This window comes from Arachis ipaensis, chromosome B3 (genome assembly GCF_059453495.1).
Source record: "Arachis ipaensis isolate K30076 ecotype BB chromosome B3, ASM5945349v1, whole genome shotgun sequence".
NCBI lineage: Eukaryota > Viridiplantae > Streptophyta > Magnoliopsida > Fabales > Fabaceae > Arachis > Arachis ipaensis.
This window is the reverse complement of record NC_142438.1, coordinates 136,614,060-136,633,267: the sequence shown is the minus strand read 5'-3', so window position 1 is coordinate 136,633,267 and position 19,208 is coordinate 136,614,060. Positions and strand designations below refer to the sequence as shown.

General features: G+C 31.9%; 2 protein-coding genes and 1 pseudogene across 4 annotated transcripts; all 3 read right to left on the bottom strand.

Moving 5' to 3' along the window:
* Positions 1 to 1,430: 1,430 nt before the first annotated feature.
* Positions 1,431 to 8,956, bottom strand: LOC107631385 (putative mannitol dehydrogenase). Of its 2 annotated transcripts, XM_088508763.1 has the most exons (6): positions 8,808 to 8,956; positions 8,626 to 8,739; positions 8,037 to 8,549; positions 7,793 to 7,946; positions 6,459 to 6,634; positions 1,431 to 1,622 (listed from the first exon to the last, which is right to left on the bottom strand). In XM_088508763.1, the coding sequence occupies exons 3-6, from the start codon at positions 8,040 to 8,042 to the stop codon at positions 1,593 to 1,595; spliced, it is 366 nt and encodes a 121-aa protein (XP_088364889.1). In that variant the 5' UTR covers positions 8,043 to 8,549; positions 8,626 to 8,739; positions 8,808 to 8,956; the 3' UTR covers positions 1,431 to 1,592. The 2 variants fall into 2 exon arrangements, with proteins under 2 accessions (XP_088364889.1, XP_088364888.1); XM_088508762.1 differs by lacking the exons at positions 8,037 to 8,549; positions 8,626 to 8,739; positions 8,808 to 8,956 and having other exon boundaries at positions 1,593 to 1,622.
* Positions 8,043 to 8,405, bottom strand: LOC148572564 (putative mannitol dehydrogenase pseudogene; annotated as a pseudogene).
* Positions 8,957 to 10,314: 1,358 nt separating the features above from the next.
* LOC107631386 (uncharacterized) lies at positions 10,315 to 17,632 on the bottom strand. 2 transcript variants are annotated; one of them, XM_016334815.3, is made up of 15 exons: positions 17,161 to 17,632; positions 16,801 to 16,923; positions 13,620 to 13,704; positions 13,370 to 13,491; positions 13,247 to 13,297; positions 12,724 to 12,843; positions 12,393 to 12,651; positions 11,986 to 12,318; positions 11,794 to 11,900; positions 11,619 to 11,712; positions 11,410 to 11,551; positions 11,160 to 11,319; positions 10,963 to 11,079; positions 10,763 to 10,889; positions 10,315 to 10,676 (listed from the first exon to the last, which is right to left on the bottom strand). In XM_016334815.3, the coding sequence occupies exons 2-15, from the start codon at positions 16,875 to 16,877 to the stop codon at positions 10,431 to 10,433; spliced, it is 2,040 nt and encodes a 679-aa protein (XP_016190301.2). In that variant the 5' UTR covers positions 16,878 to 16,923; positions 17,161 to 17,632; the 3' UTR covers positions 10,315 to 10,430. The 2 variants fall into 2 exon arrangements, with proteins under 2 accessions (XP_016190301.2, XP_016190302.2); XM_016334816.3 differs by having other exon boundaries at positions 13,620 to 13,699; positions 17,161 to 17,353.
* Between the last annotated feature and the right edge of the window lie 1,576 nt (positions 17,633 to 19,208).

Below are 19,208 nucleotides of genomic sequence, written 5' to 3'. Positions count from 1 at the left end.
AATTAGTAAAATTTTTATAAATAAAAAATATTTAATTAATATAAAAAATTTTGAAAATACAATTTTGAATAAGTACAATAAACCATTTTTATATGTATTTTTTAATTTATATAATTATTTAAATATTAAAATTGTTATTTGATAAAAAAATTATTGTAATGTTTATAAAATCGTTTTTTAAAATAGTCTAAGAGAACGGTTTTATTTTGTTGTTATAACGTAATGAAAAATTGAACTTCAACTGCAACACTATAAAAACTGTTGTCTAAGACTATCTAATAGAACGATTTTAAAGTGTAGCAATTTAGGCAACGGTTTTTAAGCGTGTCATTTGTACAATTATTTAAATAACATTTACAAACCGTTGCTTAAAACAAATCCTTGTAACAATTATAAAACTGTTCTTTAAAATAGTCAAAGAGAACGATTTTATTTTGTTGCTATAAAATAATAAAAAATTAAATTTCAACAGTAACATTATAAAAAATCGTTGTCTAAAATTATCTAAGAGAACGGTTTTAAGCCGTTGCAAATTTTAGTGTTGAATTCGAAAATTTTTCATTTTTTCGATTTATTGCTGTATCGATGATGTCCAATCTTTCTCAGTTTGGATGTTAAAAATTTACAAATGTGTCTCTGATGATTTGTCAATGGGTTCAAATAAATTGTTGACTACTCTTGTTAAGTATGATTTTTGTAACTCCACATATGGTCACGTGTCTAAATTTGATTCGTTTTTGAAATTTAGCCGTCTTAGCCACATTTACTTGGCCACCAGAAAATCACCCTTGAATAATACCTATGTTTTGAATGGTTTGAGAGATTCTAATTAAAAAATCATAGCTAATTACAGTGACGTTAGCGGTAGATGTGTGTGGTTATTTCAGTTAGAGATGATACTAGCCAAATGTATAGGTTACACGCTGTTAATCTACTATATCACACTAAAAAAAGGACTACCAATAATAAAGATGAAGCCGTCCAATATATAATATTAAATTAAATTCGAATCTAAGAACTCTTTGTATACTGAACTAGTTATTAAATTTTAATATACAACTTTGTGGAGTATAGATGTATTGTTTATTTATTTAGTTATAAAATTTATTTTGTTATCTTTTTATATTTTTTAAATACAGATATCGAATCAAATCTTAATCTTTCAGTTTTTTAGTAAATATTGGCTATTTGGTGAGTCTTTAATTTCCAATGATAGTATAATTTGTGTTGTAATTTTTGAAATTCTTAACTCAAATTAATTCTTCATATATGATAGGCAAGATTTGTCATGTTTATTCAATTATGATAGTATTACATATTTTTATAATATAAATTTTGTATCAGTAATAAATAATAAAGGTAACTTAAAATTATATGTTTATAAAGAATTAAAGGTGGATGAAAAAGAAAATGAATAATAAAGAAAAAGATAACTTAGTAATATAACAAACATTTTTATTAATGCAAAAATAAATTTCTTCATTTTAAAACTCATGGACCACTGGTTTTATTTATTTTAATACTTTATGATGCATAATTAAGAAAATAATTCTCCTAAGTTCACTCTTTGATACATGAATCACGTAAATTTATTAAGAACTTGGCTTCAATGTGTTTCCAATGTTGTGAGGGAGAGAGAAAGAAAAAGAAGGCTAAGAAAAGGAAGGCTAAGAGTTATTATAGGAAAGTTTTATTTTTATCCGTTGAAATTATAGCATATAACCACTATATAAACGTTTGTAGAATTTCAATTCAATAATCATCAACAATAACAACTACATTCACATCTTCTTTTCATATTATTATTATTATTATATTTTATTTTCTTTTCTCTTTAGTAATTATATAGCGAGTGCATTATTGTGAGTAGTGTTCAATTTCATATTACTTTGTAGCTATTAGAAGTCAAAATTCCGCTGCAGACTCAACAATTGGTATCAAGAGCTAACGTTATATTATTCATTATTTGAGTGGTAAAATTCAATTTTGAATATAATGGCTTCTACTAGTAGTAATGTCAAAGTAGGCAAATATGAAATCGAGAAGTTCAATGAAAAAAATGATTTTTCCTATTGGAGGATGCAGATGAAAAATCTGCTTATATCACAAAAGTTACACAAGGCACTAGCGGGAAAAGAGAAAAAGCCGGAAGGAATGGAAGATGAGGATTGGGAAGAATTAGATCTTGAGGCACGGGCTGCAATAATCTTATGCCTTGAGAGGGATGTTGCTTTCCTGGTGAACGAAGAAGCAACTGCAGCAGGCGTCTGGTTAAAGTTAGAAAGTAACTTCATGACAAAGACTCTAACTAACAGGATCTACTTAAAATCCAAATTGTATACATGCAAGATGGAAGAAGGCACCTCAATCCGAGAATATATCAATAAGTTTGAAAGGATCATATCAAAATTAAAGGATATAGATGTGAAGGTTGATGATGAAGACCATGCACTCATATTGTTACTTTCATTACCGAAGTCCTATAAAAATCTGGTGCAGACATTGATGCTGGTGGGTGACACTTTGACCATGGATGAGACGAGGGCATCACTTTTAGCAGATGATCTACGTAAGGTTGCTACAAGTGTAATGTCATCTTCAAATGGAAGAGAGTATAATGATCAAGCACAAGGATTGTTCACGGCTAGAGGAAGGACTAATGAAAGAGGAAAAGGTAATAAGCGTGGAAAGTCTAGGCCAAAATCTAGACCTCACACGGAGAGAACATGCTTTAAATGTGGTGAGGCTTGACATTTCAAAGCAAATTGTCCAAATAAGAAGATAACTTTCAAGAAACAGAACAACGACAACCCAAAAGAAAAGCAAGAAGCAAGCTACGTCTCAAATGATGAGGAGGATTGTTACTCTGTAACAGAACAATCTTATGAAATCTCCGATAAGTGGATTCTTGATTCAGGAGCCTCTCACCATATGTGTCCAAATAGGAAGTGGTTTACTACCTATGAAAGCATAAATGGTGGCACAGTTTTAATGGGCAATGATCATGCTTGTAAAATTGTAGGGTTGGGTACTATAAAAATCAAGATGCATGATGGAGGAGTAAGAACCTTAAAGGATGTGAAGCATATTCCAGACTTGCGTAAAAATCGTATCTTCATAGGTTTGTTGGAGAAAAATGGCTGCAAAATAGTTGCGAAAAATGGGGTACTAAAAGTTGTTCGTGGTTCTTTGGTAGTGATGAAGGAAGTTCATCACGGTAATCTTTATTCTCTTTTGGGGACAACAGTCACAGGTGAATTAGCAGTTGGAATCGGTGGAAATAGAGATCAAACAAATTGCACAAAAATATGGCACATGCGGCTTGGACATATGTCAGAGAAAGGTCTATCATTACTTTGTGGACAAGGTTTGCTGAAAAATATGAAGAAACTACAAATGGAATTTTGTGAGCATTGTGTGTATGGAAAGGCACATAGGGTGAAGTTTTCTACAAGCAAGCATAAAAGCAGAGGTTGTTAGACTACATGCATACTGATGTTTAGGGCCCGGCTAAAGTTACTTCCAAGGGTGGTTCCAGGTATTTTGTTACTTTTGTTGATGATTATTCCAGGTATGTTTGGATTTACTTCCTCAAACATAAGAATGAGGTATTCGATACTTTTAAGCAGTGGAGAGCAATGGTTGAAAACCGAACAGGTAGGAAGCTGAAAACTCTACGATCTGATAATGGCACAGAGTACACGGATGGAGCTTTCAAGGAGTTCTGTGACCGAGAAGGCATTACAAGACACTGGACAGTTAGAGAAACACCACAACAGAATGGAGTCGCCGAACGACTGAATCGTACGCTACTTGAGAAGGCAAGGTGTATGCGCTCTAATTCCGGGTTAGGCAGAGAATGGTGGGCAGAATCGGTTGCTACAGCTTGCTACATAGTAAATCGATCCCCACATTCTTCTCTAGATGGAAACACACCTTATAAGGTGTGGTCAGGGGAACATGCAGATTACGAGAAACTCAGAGTCTTTAGATGCACAGCCTATTATCATGTCAAAGATAATAAGCTTGATGATAGAGCTAAGAAGGCAATCTTTTTGGGGTATCCAAGAGGGGTTCAAGGCTATCGCCTTTGGAGTGTAAATGATTCTAAGTTTGTAATTAGCAGGGATGTTACCTTTGATGAACGATCTATGATAACTTTGTCTAAAGATATGGTGCCAGATGATGGTGATGTTGGAAAAACTTCAAATACTCAAGTGGTGGAGATAGAGTCTAAATACCAACAAATAGACTCTAGTAATGTTCAGGTGGAGCATCCTAATGCTACTCGAGATGACGCAGAGGATGAACTTGATCATGAGAAAATTCAGCGAGAAAATGCACATGCATTACAACAGCAGCAGCAGGATTCTTTGGCATCTACTAGGCCAAAGAGGAATTATAAATTTATTCAAAAGTTCGGGTCAGACAAGCCTTTGAGACATTATGGGCAGGTAAACTTGGTAGATTATGCACTCTCAGTGGAGGATGATGAGCCGGTCACCTTCAAACATGCTATCAAAGACAAAGATAGAGAGTTATTTTGTCGCTATGGAGGAAGAGATGCAATCTCTTCATAAGAACAAGACATGGGATGTGGTCCCATTGCCCGTGGGAAAGACTGCAATTGGTTGTAAGTGGGTGTATAAAAGAAAAGAAGATCCTACTAAGTCAGATGGTACAAGATTCAAAGCTAGGTTAGTAGCAAAGGGATTTGCACAGAAAGAAGGTGTTGATTACAATGAGATATTTTCTCCTGTGGTGAAACACACTTCCATACGGGTGCTTTTAAGTCTTGTCGCTCATGGTAATTTTGAGTTGGAACAACTAGACGTGAAGACTGCATTCTTGCACGGTGACTTAGAGAAAGAAATCTACATGTATCAACCTAAGGGTTTCAAGGTTGAGGGTAAAGAAAGTCAGGTATGTCGCTTGAGGAAATCGCTATATGGATTAAAACAATCTCCTCGACAATGGTATAAGCGATTTGACTCCTTTATGTTAAAACAAGGTTTTTTCAGAAGTAATTATGATTGTTGTGTATACATTCGTAAGCTTCCTGGAGGTGATTATATCTATCTTCTATTGTATGTGGATGACATGCTTATTGCCTCTAAGAGCAAGGTAGAGATAGATATGTTAAAGGTTCAACTTGGTAAAGAATTTGAAACAAAAGACTTGGGTGCTGCACGAAAAATATTAGGCACGGAAATTAAAAGAGAGAGATCAAGCCAAAAATTGTTCTTGAGCCAAAGAGGATACATTGAGCATGTCATTGAAATGTTTGAAATGAAAAATGCTAAATCGGTGGTAACGCCGTTGGCTCCACATTTTAGGCTCTCTGGTAAACAATCTCCCACAACAGCAGAGGATAAGGCTTACATGGAAAATGTACCTTATGCTAGTGCAGTCGGTAGCCTAATGTATGCTATGGTATGTACACGCCCAGATATTTCACATGCAGTAAGTGTTGTTAGCAGGTTCATGGCAAACCCGGGTAAGGCACACTGGGAAGCAGTCAAGTGGATATTAAGATACTTGAAGGGCACCATTGACACATGTTTATGCTTTAGTGGAAAATCATGTCAAATCAGCGGCTTTGTTGATTCTGATTATGCTGGTGATCTAGATAGAAGACGTTCTACGACTGGTTATGTATATAAAATACATGGTGCTCCGGTTAGTTGGCGATCGATGTTACAAGCTACAGTAGCACTATCTACTACAGAGGCTGAGTACATGGCAGTAGCAGAAGAGGTGAAAGAAGCACTGTGGCTAAGGGGTCTTCTAGATGATTTAGGGCTGAAGCAAGATTGCGTGGATCTGAATTGTGATAGTCAAAGTGCAATTCATTTGGCTAAAAATCAGGTTCATCATGCTCGTACCAAGCATATTGATGTTAGATATCACTTCGTGTGTGATGTTATGGAGAAATGTGACATTTCTCTTGTAAAAGTACACACAGATGAAAATTCCGCTGACATGTTGACTAAAGTGGTGTCAGGAAGCAAGTTCCAACACTGTTTGAAATTGCTCAATATTGTTCCATGTTAGGCAGTCATTGTCAAATGATGCAACCGAATACGAATACCATTCTTTGATCGTCCAAAATTTGCGTAGATTTCAAATTGTGAACGAGGTGGAGAATTGTGAGGGAGAGAGAAAGAAAAGGAAGGCTAAGAAAAGGAAGGCTAAGAGTTATTATAGGAAAATTTTATTTCTATCCGTTGAAATTATAGTATATAACCACTATATAAACGTTTGTAGAATTTCAATTCAATAATCATCAACAATAACAACTACATTCACATCTTCTTTTCATATTATTATTATTATTTTATTTTATTTCCTTTTCTCTTTAGTAATTATATAGCGAGTACATTATTGTGAGTAGTGTTCAATTTCATATTACTTTTGTAGCTATTAGAAGTCAAAATTTCGCTACAGACTCAACAAATGTCAATGACAAATCTATACTTCACATCCGCTTGGAGGAGACGCTCCATTGCTGCGTTCACATAATCGACAGGGATAACCTCAATGTGAGGTTTAACACCATATTTGGCAGCAAAATCAATCATCTCTTGTGTCTCTTTAATCCCTCCAATGCAACTCCCAGCTACTAACTTTCTCCCTACAAAAACACATATAACATTTGTAATTAACATACATCGTCATTTTAATAATCATGAAATCCAATGTTCTGAGAACTGGATGGATAGGCTAACAAAACTGACGTGATTGAAATTTTGTCATTTATTTGTGTAGAAGTTGGTTAAAATTCAATTGCTAAAAAAGTAAAAAATTAGTCAAGAATTAAAAATATGACATGATCTGTAAATTATTTGAACGAGTAAATGAGCAAATTAGTCCCTGAAAAATCACTTGTTCTCCAAATAGTCTCTAAAAGATTTTTTTAATCAAATTCATCTTTTAAAGATTTTAAATTAGTCATGTTAGTCATTTCGTTACTTTGTTTGTTGATGGTGTTAAAATTTACTAATTAATGTGGCACGTTAAGTAACACTTTAATACACACCTAGAAATCTTAATTGACTATTAACATGATTAGTTTATAAAATTAGATAAAATCAACTCCAAATTGAGGGATTCCAATCCTTCAAGTTCTCTCTATAATTAGGTTTTGATTTGATCTAATTTCATAAAGTGAATATGTTAATAGTCAAGTAAGATTTCTAGGTGTGTGTTGGAATATCATTTAATGTGTCACATTAGCAAATTTTGACTCCATCGATAAACAAAGTGACGGAAGAATTAATATGACTAATTTAAAATCTTTAAAGGACGAATTTGATTAAAAAAATCTTTCGGAGACCAATTTGAAGAATGAATAATCTTTCAGAGACTAATTTGACCATATACTCTTATTTGAACCCTTTATATAGTTGACTAATTTAAAAAATTTTATAAAACAAAAAAATCTTTAAAAATTTATATATTTTATATAAATATATTATTTTAAAATTTAACTAATATGTGTCTCAGAAATATATATAATTAATGTTAATATAGTTTTTTTATATAAAAAAATACATAATAAATATATTTAAAAATTAAATTTTATATATTTTTTATAAAAAAATTTCAATTAATAATTTTAAGCAGTGATCTTAAAAATACATGTTAACTAATTCATTATTTAATTTTTATTATATATTTTCATATTTTGATTAACCTCAGTCAAAATTATAAATTTTTGAAGTTTTAATTTTACCGGCTTTGAATATTAGAGATAGTAGGCATGATTATGATTGTACTATGATAGACTTACCCATAATTAAAGGAAAGACGGGTAGCTCTAGAGGCTTCTCTAGTGCACCAACCATGATAATCTTCCCATGAGAATTCAACAGACCAATCAAAGGAACCAAAGGGTGAATCACAGAAACTGTATCAATAATACCATCCAAGGTGCCCATTGCAGCCTGGTGGATACACAGAACAAAAGTTCCATCTATTACTTATTCACAATAAATCACGTTTCAAAGAGTTTAGTTAGTTAGTTAGTTATTTACCTTCATCTAATGTTGGTCAGTGCTAAGCAGAAACGAATCGGCTCCAAGATGTTCAACGGCTTCATTTTTCTTACCGGGAGAAGTGCTAATCACACTCACCTCCATCCCAAAGGCTTTAGCGAACTTCACGGCCATATGGCCTAACCCGCCCAGCCCAACCACGCCCAAATGCAAACCGGGCTTGTTGAGCCCAAAATATATCATGGGGCTGTACACAGTGATGCCGGCACAGAGGAGAGGAGCGGCGCCATCAAGAGGCATGGCATCCGGAATTCGGATCACAAAGTGTTCGTCGGCAACCATGAAATCTGAGTAACCTCCATAGGTGATGGTGTCATCAACGTTCTTGGCGCCGTACGTGAGGACCATTTGTGGACAGTAGTTTTCAAGATCGTGTGCGCAGTTTTGGCAGTTGCGGCAAGATTGGACCATGCACCCAACTCCCACCTTGTCTCCAACCTTAACTTTTCTACCTTACTTCCCACCTCTGTTACTATCCCCACAATCTCATGCCTATATATAATTTGATACTCAAATTAGAATTACAATAATCCAATATTATTTGTTTTATTTATTCGTAGATAGATACCCAGGTACTAAGGGGTAAGTTGAGTTGCCCCATTCGTTCTTGAGCATGTGGAGATCTGAGTGGCATATCCCACAGTAGAGCACTTTGAAAGTAACATCTTTGTCTCCAGTTTCCCTGCAGAGAGTAGAGTGTGTTAGCAGGCATGTTACCGTGAAATGAACATAAAAGCCACAGAATAGTACCTTCTTGAGAAGTTGAAGGGGGAGAGAATGCCAGATGCGTCCCTAGCTGCCCAACCAAAAGCCTTTCTTGGATGCTCCATTTCTGTCTGAACCAGAAACACCTTGCTTGTTTAATATGTATGTTGGTTCTCGAGGATTCACTTTGATGCGAAAGCGAAAGAGCAACACAAATTTATTAGCTCTTTCTAGTTTCTACACAACATGGTGAATGCTAGCCTACACCTGTCCAATTGAGGTGGATGGTACGCCTGCCACTTTTTGCTGTTTCGCCCCCAGCACATATTATCATTTTATGCATTCCTTGTGGGGGAATTGTTATGTGATGAAAACTCAGGTGCAGTCGACTTCACATGAGGTGGATAGTTGAGAGCCGTTAGATGATTTGATTGATTTGACTAAATTTTCATCTAACGGTCCTCAGCTATCAATTTACGTGAAGTTGACTGCACTTGAGTTTCCACCTTGTTATGTATGGCACTATGGCAAAAGTGGAAATAAATGAGAACATATATTTTTTATTAATACTGGGCCACTCGGCTGGGATTGTTAATGGGCCAATATGTTGGGTTGTGTATTGTGGAAAATAGTTTGAAGAAACGCTATTGCAACATTTGAATTAAATTTTGAAATCATGGCGCTGCGTCCAGGCCAGATCCCGGATGAGAAGATCTTTGAAGTATTTTGACAGAGCACCCACTCTTTTGGGACTCAATCTATTCATACAATAAAGTGATAAGTACCGTGTCAATTAGCCGTGAATTATTAGGCGTTAAAAGGGGATAAGAAGTTGGAACTACGACAAAGAAGATGAAGATTGCGGAAGGTTGGGCTGCCCAGCCTGGACATTGTCCAGACAAAAAAAAAGTAATTTCATGTGTATCAAAGCTTCAAAGCAAACAGGACCAAATGATCAAAACAGAAAATCTCATTTTATTTGGGGAGTTTTTGTAGTGTTACTAATACTAACTATGCTGGTCATAATAAAATAAAAGAAACGTATAGGGGTTAAATCAAAAAGCAACATAAAAGTCACAAGCATGTGCCAGCCGGTGGCAGGCGTGCCAACCACCTCAATTGGACAGGTGTAGGCTAGCATTCACCAGTACAAGTGTAGAACACCTCATAAGCCAGAAGAATCGTGTTATCGTGGTGGGGAGCAGACCACTTTTTTATGCTCCAATTCGTACTTTTATATTATTGCAAAGTTGATTGTTCCTTCTCCATTGGCTTTAATAGAGTGAAATTTTGGAAAAGCAATGGAACATGGAGAAGGAATAATCAACTTCGGAATAATATAAAAGTATGAATTGATAAGAAAATTACGCCCAAATTTGAGACCTTATATTGAGTTTCAACTATTTTTTTTATTAAGTTTGATAAATATATTTAAAAAGAAATAGTATTGGAAGCCTATATTATTATGGTTCCTGAAATTCTTCGTGTTGTATCAAGTAAGTTATAATTATCACAAGATAACAATTCTGTATTGACAGTTAAAACTAAGTTGAAAATTAAAAATCGACATTTTTATTATTCTATTGTACAAATTAATTGCAATGCTAAAGTCTAATTAATTACAAAGCTCCATTTACTGTGTCCACAAAAAGGTGGAGACACAATAAATCAATTGGTTGGATTTGGTGGTCTTTCTAAACGGATATAATCATACATAACTCCTTGAAATTGGTTTATAGCTCTAGATTGTCTTAGATAAATGATATTCTTTCCTTTCACAAAATGATGACTAGGCACATCAATACTATACAGCCTATGCAATCCATGGATTCCATGTCTTGCTATGGCATTGTCTCCTCCTATTGGCCCTGTTCCAAAGTGGGCAGGATAAACACTTGGATCATTGAACCGAACCTGATCATCAAACATAAAAAAACACATTACTAATAGTGTGCATAGCATAAAACAGAGCCATAATTTGGTCACAGAAAACCATGTACCTGAAGTTCAGCATCAGCAGCAGATGCTAGGGCTAATTGTAGTGTGTAGTTCCCTTCTATTATGTCATTGCGATGTTCAAATATAATTTGCCACGTTGTTGGTTCGTATGTCTTATTCCCCATATTCCTGCATTCATCGTCACATCAGTATTATTCGCTATAATCTATATAGTTATGGACAGAACTTAATTAATTATTACCTTGTAACATGGGCATAAAACCAATCTCTATTGTACTTGTTGACACCAACAGTGAAAACAAGATCTTCATTTGGATACATGTCAGAATAACGTTCCCACAACCCATATTGCCTAAACCTGCCAAAAAAACAGACACTTAAATGGAGAGAAAAAAGAATGTCCAGAATATATATATTTTGAGCATGTTATGAACTAACTTGTCTTTGCGTTGTTCAGTGTATAATTTGTTCATGAGAGTAGGGTAAGGATCTGGTACGTAGAACTCTACGGCTGTTCTATCTGGGATACCAATTTCCCATATGGTTGGTCCATTTCTAGGAGGACTATATACAAGTTGATCCAATTTGATGACTCCTCCTAAATGTTCAAAAGATCAATTCTAATTTCTAGTTGAGGTAATCATCATAATATACATGATGATAATGTAATAAGATAATTTAATTGTACCTGGTGTTATTATGATTGTAGAATTATATTTGTAATCACCAAGAAAGCCAGGTACCCAAGCATACAAGTTATAATCCCCAGGTACAACATTTTTAATTGCAAAGTATCCTTTGGAGTCAGCTTGAGTCCAAAATTGGTAACCCTGCATGTGATAATTGAATGACATATTTATTCATTCAAGAAATAAAATTCGAATAATGGAAATGTACCTTGCTCTCTTTCTGCCATGATCCTGCATCTCCAGGTAATGCTAGGCCAACATAAGCATTGTTAGCATACTGCAATCTCCCACCCTTAACACACCTGCTACATTTTATATAAGTTATGGTGTGAAATTAAATAGGAAAATAAACATATGAAAAACATTGTATCAAATTGTTGTACCAATCTTGGACTAACAATCTTCCTAACACTGTTCCTCGTTGATCGGGTGGAAAGTAATCTGGTGATAGTGGAAAATCGTAAGGCCAGGCTTTGACTTCTTTGGAGAGCTAATAATAAAAAGACAAATTATTAATTATTGAAATTATTTTCACCCTCAAATAATAATTAATAGGTAAGACTTAAGAGAGAAACCTGGTTAATAGCATCTGACCAGAGAGACAAGGGATCATCGGAGATTGAAGCAGAGTTAAGATAGAGAAAAACAGGTCCAAAAACCTTTTTATAAGTGTCGCCTTGTTGGAAAGACATGGTTACTTCTTTGCCGGCATAGTGAGTGCTGACAAACATGGAAAGAGTGAAGGGGCCAACGTGAGAAGTGAGGTCTTGTTTGATGGGGCCACCATTGCGGAACTCATTGGAAGGAGTAATCATCCAGAAACCCACGGATTCATCAGGTTGAAGGCTAATCCATCCATGAACGTTGTTTTCACTGTTCTCACATGAGTATTGGTATTTGTCATCCACCTGAAACCAACACAAATAATTACACAACAAAACAAATCAAATCATTTACACATTCACGGGTCCTTTTTAAGTACCTCTCCTCTAAATTGAGGGTTGCTTGGTTTCGTTAAGAGAACAGCTTCAGGGTAAGCCAGAGTTTGTCCCATTTCTCTGTCTCTCATTGTTGGCATGGTTCTTTGTCTTGTACTAGATAGAGCCATATAGCTGAACCTATCTTTCAGGAGCTTATAAACAAATCTAATTTGATCAACCTCAACACCTGGAAATCCTTCATCAGGCCGATCAAATATTGCATATGAATAAAATCCTGAATCACCTCTTCGCAAAATGTACCTGTATATGTAAATATTACTACTACTACTTCATTCATTCATTCACAACATTATTAACTCACAGTATAGATACCTTATGTCTATATTAATGGGGACATTTGAGCCCTCCATCGAAGTTGTCCATGTCCTTAAAAATGAAAGCTCCACCGTATTCTCGTCAGAAGCTATAACCGAAAAATTTGTTCCGTGGATTCTGCACTATGCATGCATCAACATGTTTTACTCAATTTTAATTATGATGTGTTTGTTTATTGTTTCAGAATAATGAAAACATAAATACAAAGACATAGATTTTGAATTTTTTTTTTTTGTTTCATGTCTAATATGTGAGTTCTAATTTTTCAGTACAATACTAAATATATGTATTTTGTATGTAGTATATCTTTTTAAATTTGAGTCATAAACATAGATTTGTAGGTATAGACAGTGACCAAATACTACTCTCTTCTCATACGTTATTTTATTTTATAAAAAATACTATATTTTTATATAATATAATCAATTAAAAATAATTATTTAAAGATGACTTTGTGTTCATACTAAAAAAATAAATAAATAATGTGCACAAAAATAAATTAATATGAACATATTTTTACCTTTGAAAGGTACTGGGTTTTCCTGGTTCATTCCAAACAACATCGAAGTACCTGAAAATATAAAGACATTATATTTGTTTATTTGATTTGAAGTAAATAGCTTGCTTAGATTTGATTAGATACCCTCTATCTTGGTCTTCATTTTGAGGTTCAAGTACATTCTCAATTCCGTTATAAGATATACCAATGATATAGCCTTCCGGTATTGACAAAGTTACCGAAACAATGCCATTATCAACCACCAACTGAAAATAAGTAAAATTCAAATTCAGTTATGTTAAAGTCAACACATCAATTAATTAAGTATTTTTTAGCTTTTTTTTATAAAAATAAAACTTAACTAATTAATTAATTTAGTTTATTATTAATTCACCTGCTGATGGCTTTTTTCATTAAGCTTGACTGCAAAATCGGAAGATGATGGTGTCTGCATGCTGTTTCTCCCCCTTAAACCTTTTCTAAAATGAAATAAGTACAGGACATTAGAAAAAAAAATGTTATAACAATAATAATAATAAAAGTGAAAGCAATAACATTATATAGCATTGGCTTGCGTTTTCAACAGGGCAAAAGAAAATAAGAGAAATTAAAGAATTTGATGACGGCCAATTGAATAGCAATACATATTCCAGTTATGGTCAAAGTGCCCATCATTTTCTTTTTTCAAAAGATTGCTTCTTGTAACTTGTATTATTGTTGCTACTATAGTTAGTTAATGGGAGAAAATGTAGTCTCTGTTATTGAATGCACGTAGCTAGCTGCTAATTTCTATTCCTATTCCTAGATAGTAGATACTATATATCCTAACCAATATGGGAATTGGCTAGTGTAATTTCACTTTCACAGTTGAATTATGAGAAATGATTATGTTATGCTATGTTGCTAACTTTTTATATTGCAATATCCCACATTACATAGAATAAGTTTAGATATACCATAAATCTAAAGAAATAATAACAAACACACAACATAAATTTTAAACCTCTATTTTTCTTTTTTAATTTTGAAAGTATATTCTTTTCTATAAATTATTGGTTGATAATCTTCATAAAATTAGGTAACCTTTTACTTGAAATCAATTCATGTTTAAAACAAAAGTTGTACCTCTTAATTTTATTGCAGTTTCAAAAGCTTAGTAAGAAGGTATTTACAAATCATAAAAGTCTTATTTTAATGATAAGATTCGTAATGTAGAATTGATAGATAATAGAAGAAACTATAAGATTCCTTCTAAAATTGATAGATGAGGAGTGTTAGGGGTTAGTACTTTTGTTAAATTCTGGTTAATATTTAACTATTAAAAAGAAATTGAATGATTTTATATCATTAGATACAATTTCACACTATTAAAAACATCATTAATAATTAATTGATGACTAAAAATTACAAAATCTGTTAGTCTCCTAGATTTTTTCGTAGATATATAGCTCCTTAGAACAATTGCCATCGATGAGAATTGAGAATGCAGTATACTGAATTTTATTTTAATTCAGGAACGTAATAGTTAGTTAATTGCATTTTCTAGATAGAAATTATATGTGCAGCACGTGACAGCAGAAGTGTCAGAAAGTGCAGGGGAAGATGTGTAATATAATATATAGGTTCCTTTCTTTTCATGGCCCCAAGAGAATCACTAACTTGCAAAGTAGCTTTTCAATTGTGATTACGGTAAAAGTAATGAAGACACCACAAACAAAATTTCTATTTCAGAAAAGGAATTAGATAGATATTGTTGTGGTGACGTCATCGTATAAAAATAATATGGTAAATTATTAGATGATTTAATATATTTAATTAAATTTATTAATTTAAATTATTTATTAATTTATAATATTATATTTGTATAAAAATGTCATCATATGAATATTTTTTAAGATACTATCAGTCATGAATAATTATTGGATTTTTTTTGTTCGAAGAATAGTTATTGAATTTGGATTAAATGATAGTAGAACATCTCTATAAACATAAAAATAAAAATCAGTTTTAGAGAATTGGCATGTATATTGGTCAAATATATGTTCTCATGCTATATTCATATGTAACATTCCTTCAAGAGATTAATAACATAATTTAAGGATATGTTTGGATGGGTCATAAATAACTTTTTTTATTTTTAATTTATGAAAAATTATAATATTAATTTTTGATGTAATTTTTAAAATTAAATTGTAGTTTTGTAAGAAACTATTTAAATACTTATGCAAAAATTAAAAAATATGACTTCTTTCGTAATAAAAAATTTATTATCACATTTCTTTTAAAATAAATATTTTTAGAATTAAAAAATTAAATACAAAATATCTTATTTATAAACTACTTTTATATAAATATTTGTTATTTAAGTTATTTTTTTTAATTAATTATACCATTTTCTTAAACTGGACCTACATGTAACAAAAATTTTTTGATTAAATAAATGTAACAGACTTACTAAAAGTTATAATGCATGAACGAATTAAGTATTTTGTTGATTAGTAATTAAAAGTTTTTTAGAGAAAAAAATATGATTGGTAAGTTATCAATGCGTAGATTATTTGAAGATGTTCATTTCCATATATCCTTCAATGCCCTTCAATTAAATATTATTTGACTTTCATTGCTTACGTGTCAAAATTTAATTTAATGATATAACATTTTAAGTAATATCATATTTATTACAATATACACCTTATTATTTTAATTGATTACTAATATAATAAATTTATGAAATTAGATTAAATGATGAGAGATTATAAATATTAAAGTCTCTCATTTTAGTATTAATTTTATAGACATATTTAGTAATAAAAAAAATTAGCCAAAAATAGTTATAACTTATCTTATTTAAGATTCATTAATTGTTGCAACAATTAATGAATATTAAATAGGATAAATTTAGACTATTTTTTGTATCTCTAGTATTATCGTTAATTTTATCTAAATTTATAAACTTATTATGTTAATGACTCATGAAAAGTGTCAGTTGTAGTGTCAACAAAATTGTTAAAAAAAAAAATTGATGTGACTAATTTAAACGAATATAATTAAAAAATTATTTGAAGATAAAGACGAATTTGACTATTTTCTCGTAAAAATATTGAAAAATCATTCCTAATATAGTACTTGTTAACTTATTTGTTTTATATTTTATTACATATATTTTATGTACTATTATATTCGTGATTAAAACAATAAATATAAATAACTTTTTTAAAGAGGGAAAAACAAAAAAGAATTCAGGAGATGGAAGTCCTAAAAAGTTGTCATGTGAGAAGAAAAGAAATGGTTACAAAAAAGACAAAGAAACCGTGACCTTTTTTATTTTGCTTATAAGTTTTTTTTATTGTTTGCTTATAACCTATAGTTGTCATGGAAAGAATAAAAACAACATCATCAACATAGAATGTCTTCATTTTAAAAAACATTCATACATACTCCTCTCCACCTTGTTTTATTTTCTTTTTCCTTTTTATGTTCTCTCTGACACACGTAAAGATTATTAAGCACCAAATTAAAATGCAAAAAATGCTATATAAGCCAAAAGTTGAGAGATGAATTGATGATACAATTACCTTAATGTTGTCTTATCAGAAGAGGAGGCACCAAGCAACAACAAGAAGAAGAAGAAGAAGCAGAGTTGCATAGTCATTCCAAACCACCACAACAAGAAACCTTGTTTCCTCAATGTTATTACCCTTTAAAAAACCATACATATTAATTAATTAAAAAGAAAAAACAATAATATTAATATTAACAAGCTTCATTCGAGAGATACAGAGATTACAAAATGGCATAATGAACCAAGAAAATGCTGTTTGAATGGTTGGAAAAGTAAAGAGCACTGTGAAACTACCTTAGCATATGTTGATAATTAATTAAATTAAATGGAATTTAAGAATAAACAGAGAGTTTTGTAAAAGACATGGACGAACCTTTAGGAAAAAGTGTTTGTTTTTCAGTTGAAGAAGATGAAGGTGAATGAGCAACAACAGAAACAGGGTATGGGAAATATAACAATTGTTTTGTGTTCTCTCTCTCTCTCTCTTTCTATAACTCTCTTCGTTACTTTAAGTTCTCTTTGGAACCTTAATAATTCGCAGCTTAAAAAAACGTGCTGACATTAACATAATGGCAAGTGATTGGCCTGTATATATATATATAACTGGAAACTCAATCACCAAAACAAGTAAACAACTCTGCCTTTTCTTTCATGCTACTACATTATATTTTTTCGGCTATATATTCTATTATTTAATTTATCTTTTTTACTTTGCCTAAATGGGTTGGGAAGCCACATACAGCTACCTCTATTTTTTCTATGATTTCACATTAAGGAAGTCTTCCCTTCAGCGTAGGACATTGTCCACTCTTCAGGGTCATATCGGTCTTTTACAAATACTCTTCGAGTTTCAGAAAATCATTTGCAGCCCCTCATATATGGTGTGGTTAGGTGGAGACGTAGAATAAGGTAAGAATCTCAAAAGAAAATGTAGTAATAATGATTAATTTCTCTGTGTTTACTGAGAAAATCAACAATAATTAATTCTGAATAAAGCAAATTGTTGACCAATAGTTTTTTCTTTTAATAAAAAAAAATATATAAGCTTATGTTAATGAAGTTGTTTTGTGGCGTTATACCAAAAGGTTGACGAAATAAGAGACGTGACTGGTGGTAAAATTGATATAATACTTGCCCCGAATAACTTCTAGTCTAGTCTTCTAATTATAAATGGTACTTGGTAAAATAATGGAGGCGTTGGTATATACCTAATCCTTCTTGTTAGAAAACCATGACATTTAGTTATGATCATTTGATAAAAAATTGCCTAACATGCATACAAAGTATATTATAGTTCTGTTTTACTTAATACATTTTTTTTAATATCATATCTATTATCTAGGCCCGAACCATAAAGAGAATAGGTAAGAAAAGAATAGCCTCGAATTCAATATTATTTCGTCAACACCACCCCAAAATGGAGAAAAATTAATATCGTTATTGGAACCGCCACCTATAACAATTGACAAAGTTATTGACAACCAAATAAATCCAACATTGGTGTGAGTTGACGCTCCATAAGCATAAGGTTATAAACTAACTTAAGTTGATCCAGTAATTAGTTTATTCATTTGTTTAAATAAATGTTGGATTTGAATTTTGTCTTGTACATATAATAATTTATTGACTAATAACAATCGTTTAAATAAAATTCATATCAGTAAAGATGTGTTTGTTTGTTTACAGAGAGACATTGAGATAGGGACACTGAGACACAAAATCGTGTTTGGCAGAAGAGACATGGACAGAGACAATGTGTCCAGAGACATTAAATTAGTGTATTTTGTGTCCATCCTAATAGGAAGGACACGGAGACACTAACAAAGAACACAACTTATTTTTTATTTTTTCTTTCATTATTCTTGTTAATTTTTCATAATTATATTTTTTATTGTTATATTTTTCATCTCAAAATTTTTTGAATGAAAAAATGAGAATAAATTGAATTTTCATAATTTGTTTTAGTTTATCACCAAACAAAATATAAGAACACAAAATATTTTGTGTCTCTCTTTATCAATGTTTTGCCCTATACTATCCTGTTCTCAGTATCTTATCCTATCCTATTCTTAAAAACAAACACAATCCAACTGGTTAGTCCTTGTTATTTGGACAAGGAGATAATGTAAGCAACTAAAAAAAAGGCATATTTCTGTGTATGTGTGAATATGGCACCCACTATTCCTTGTTGGACGTGGTTTAAGGGCAAAAGTAACTCCCGTGAGACCTTTGCTTAGATCATTTGTACGATTGTAAGAATAATGATTGAAAATAATTCCGAGTTTCTAACTCATCATATTAATGATCCTTTTAATATATAAAAAAATAAAATTTAAATATATATTATTTCTTAAAAATATAAAAGAATGATATTATGTACTAAAATTTTAAATTTTAGATTTTAATAATATAAAAATAAAA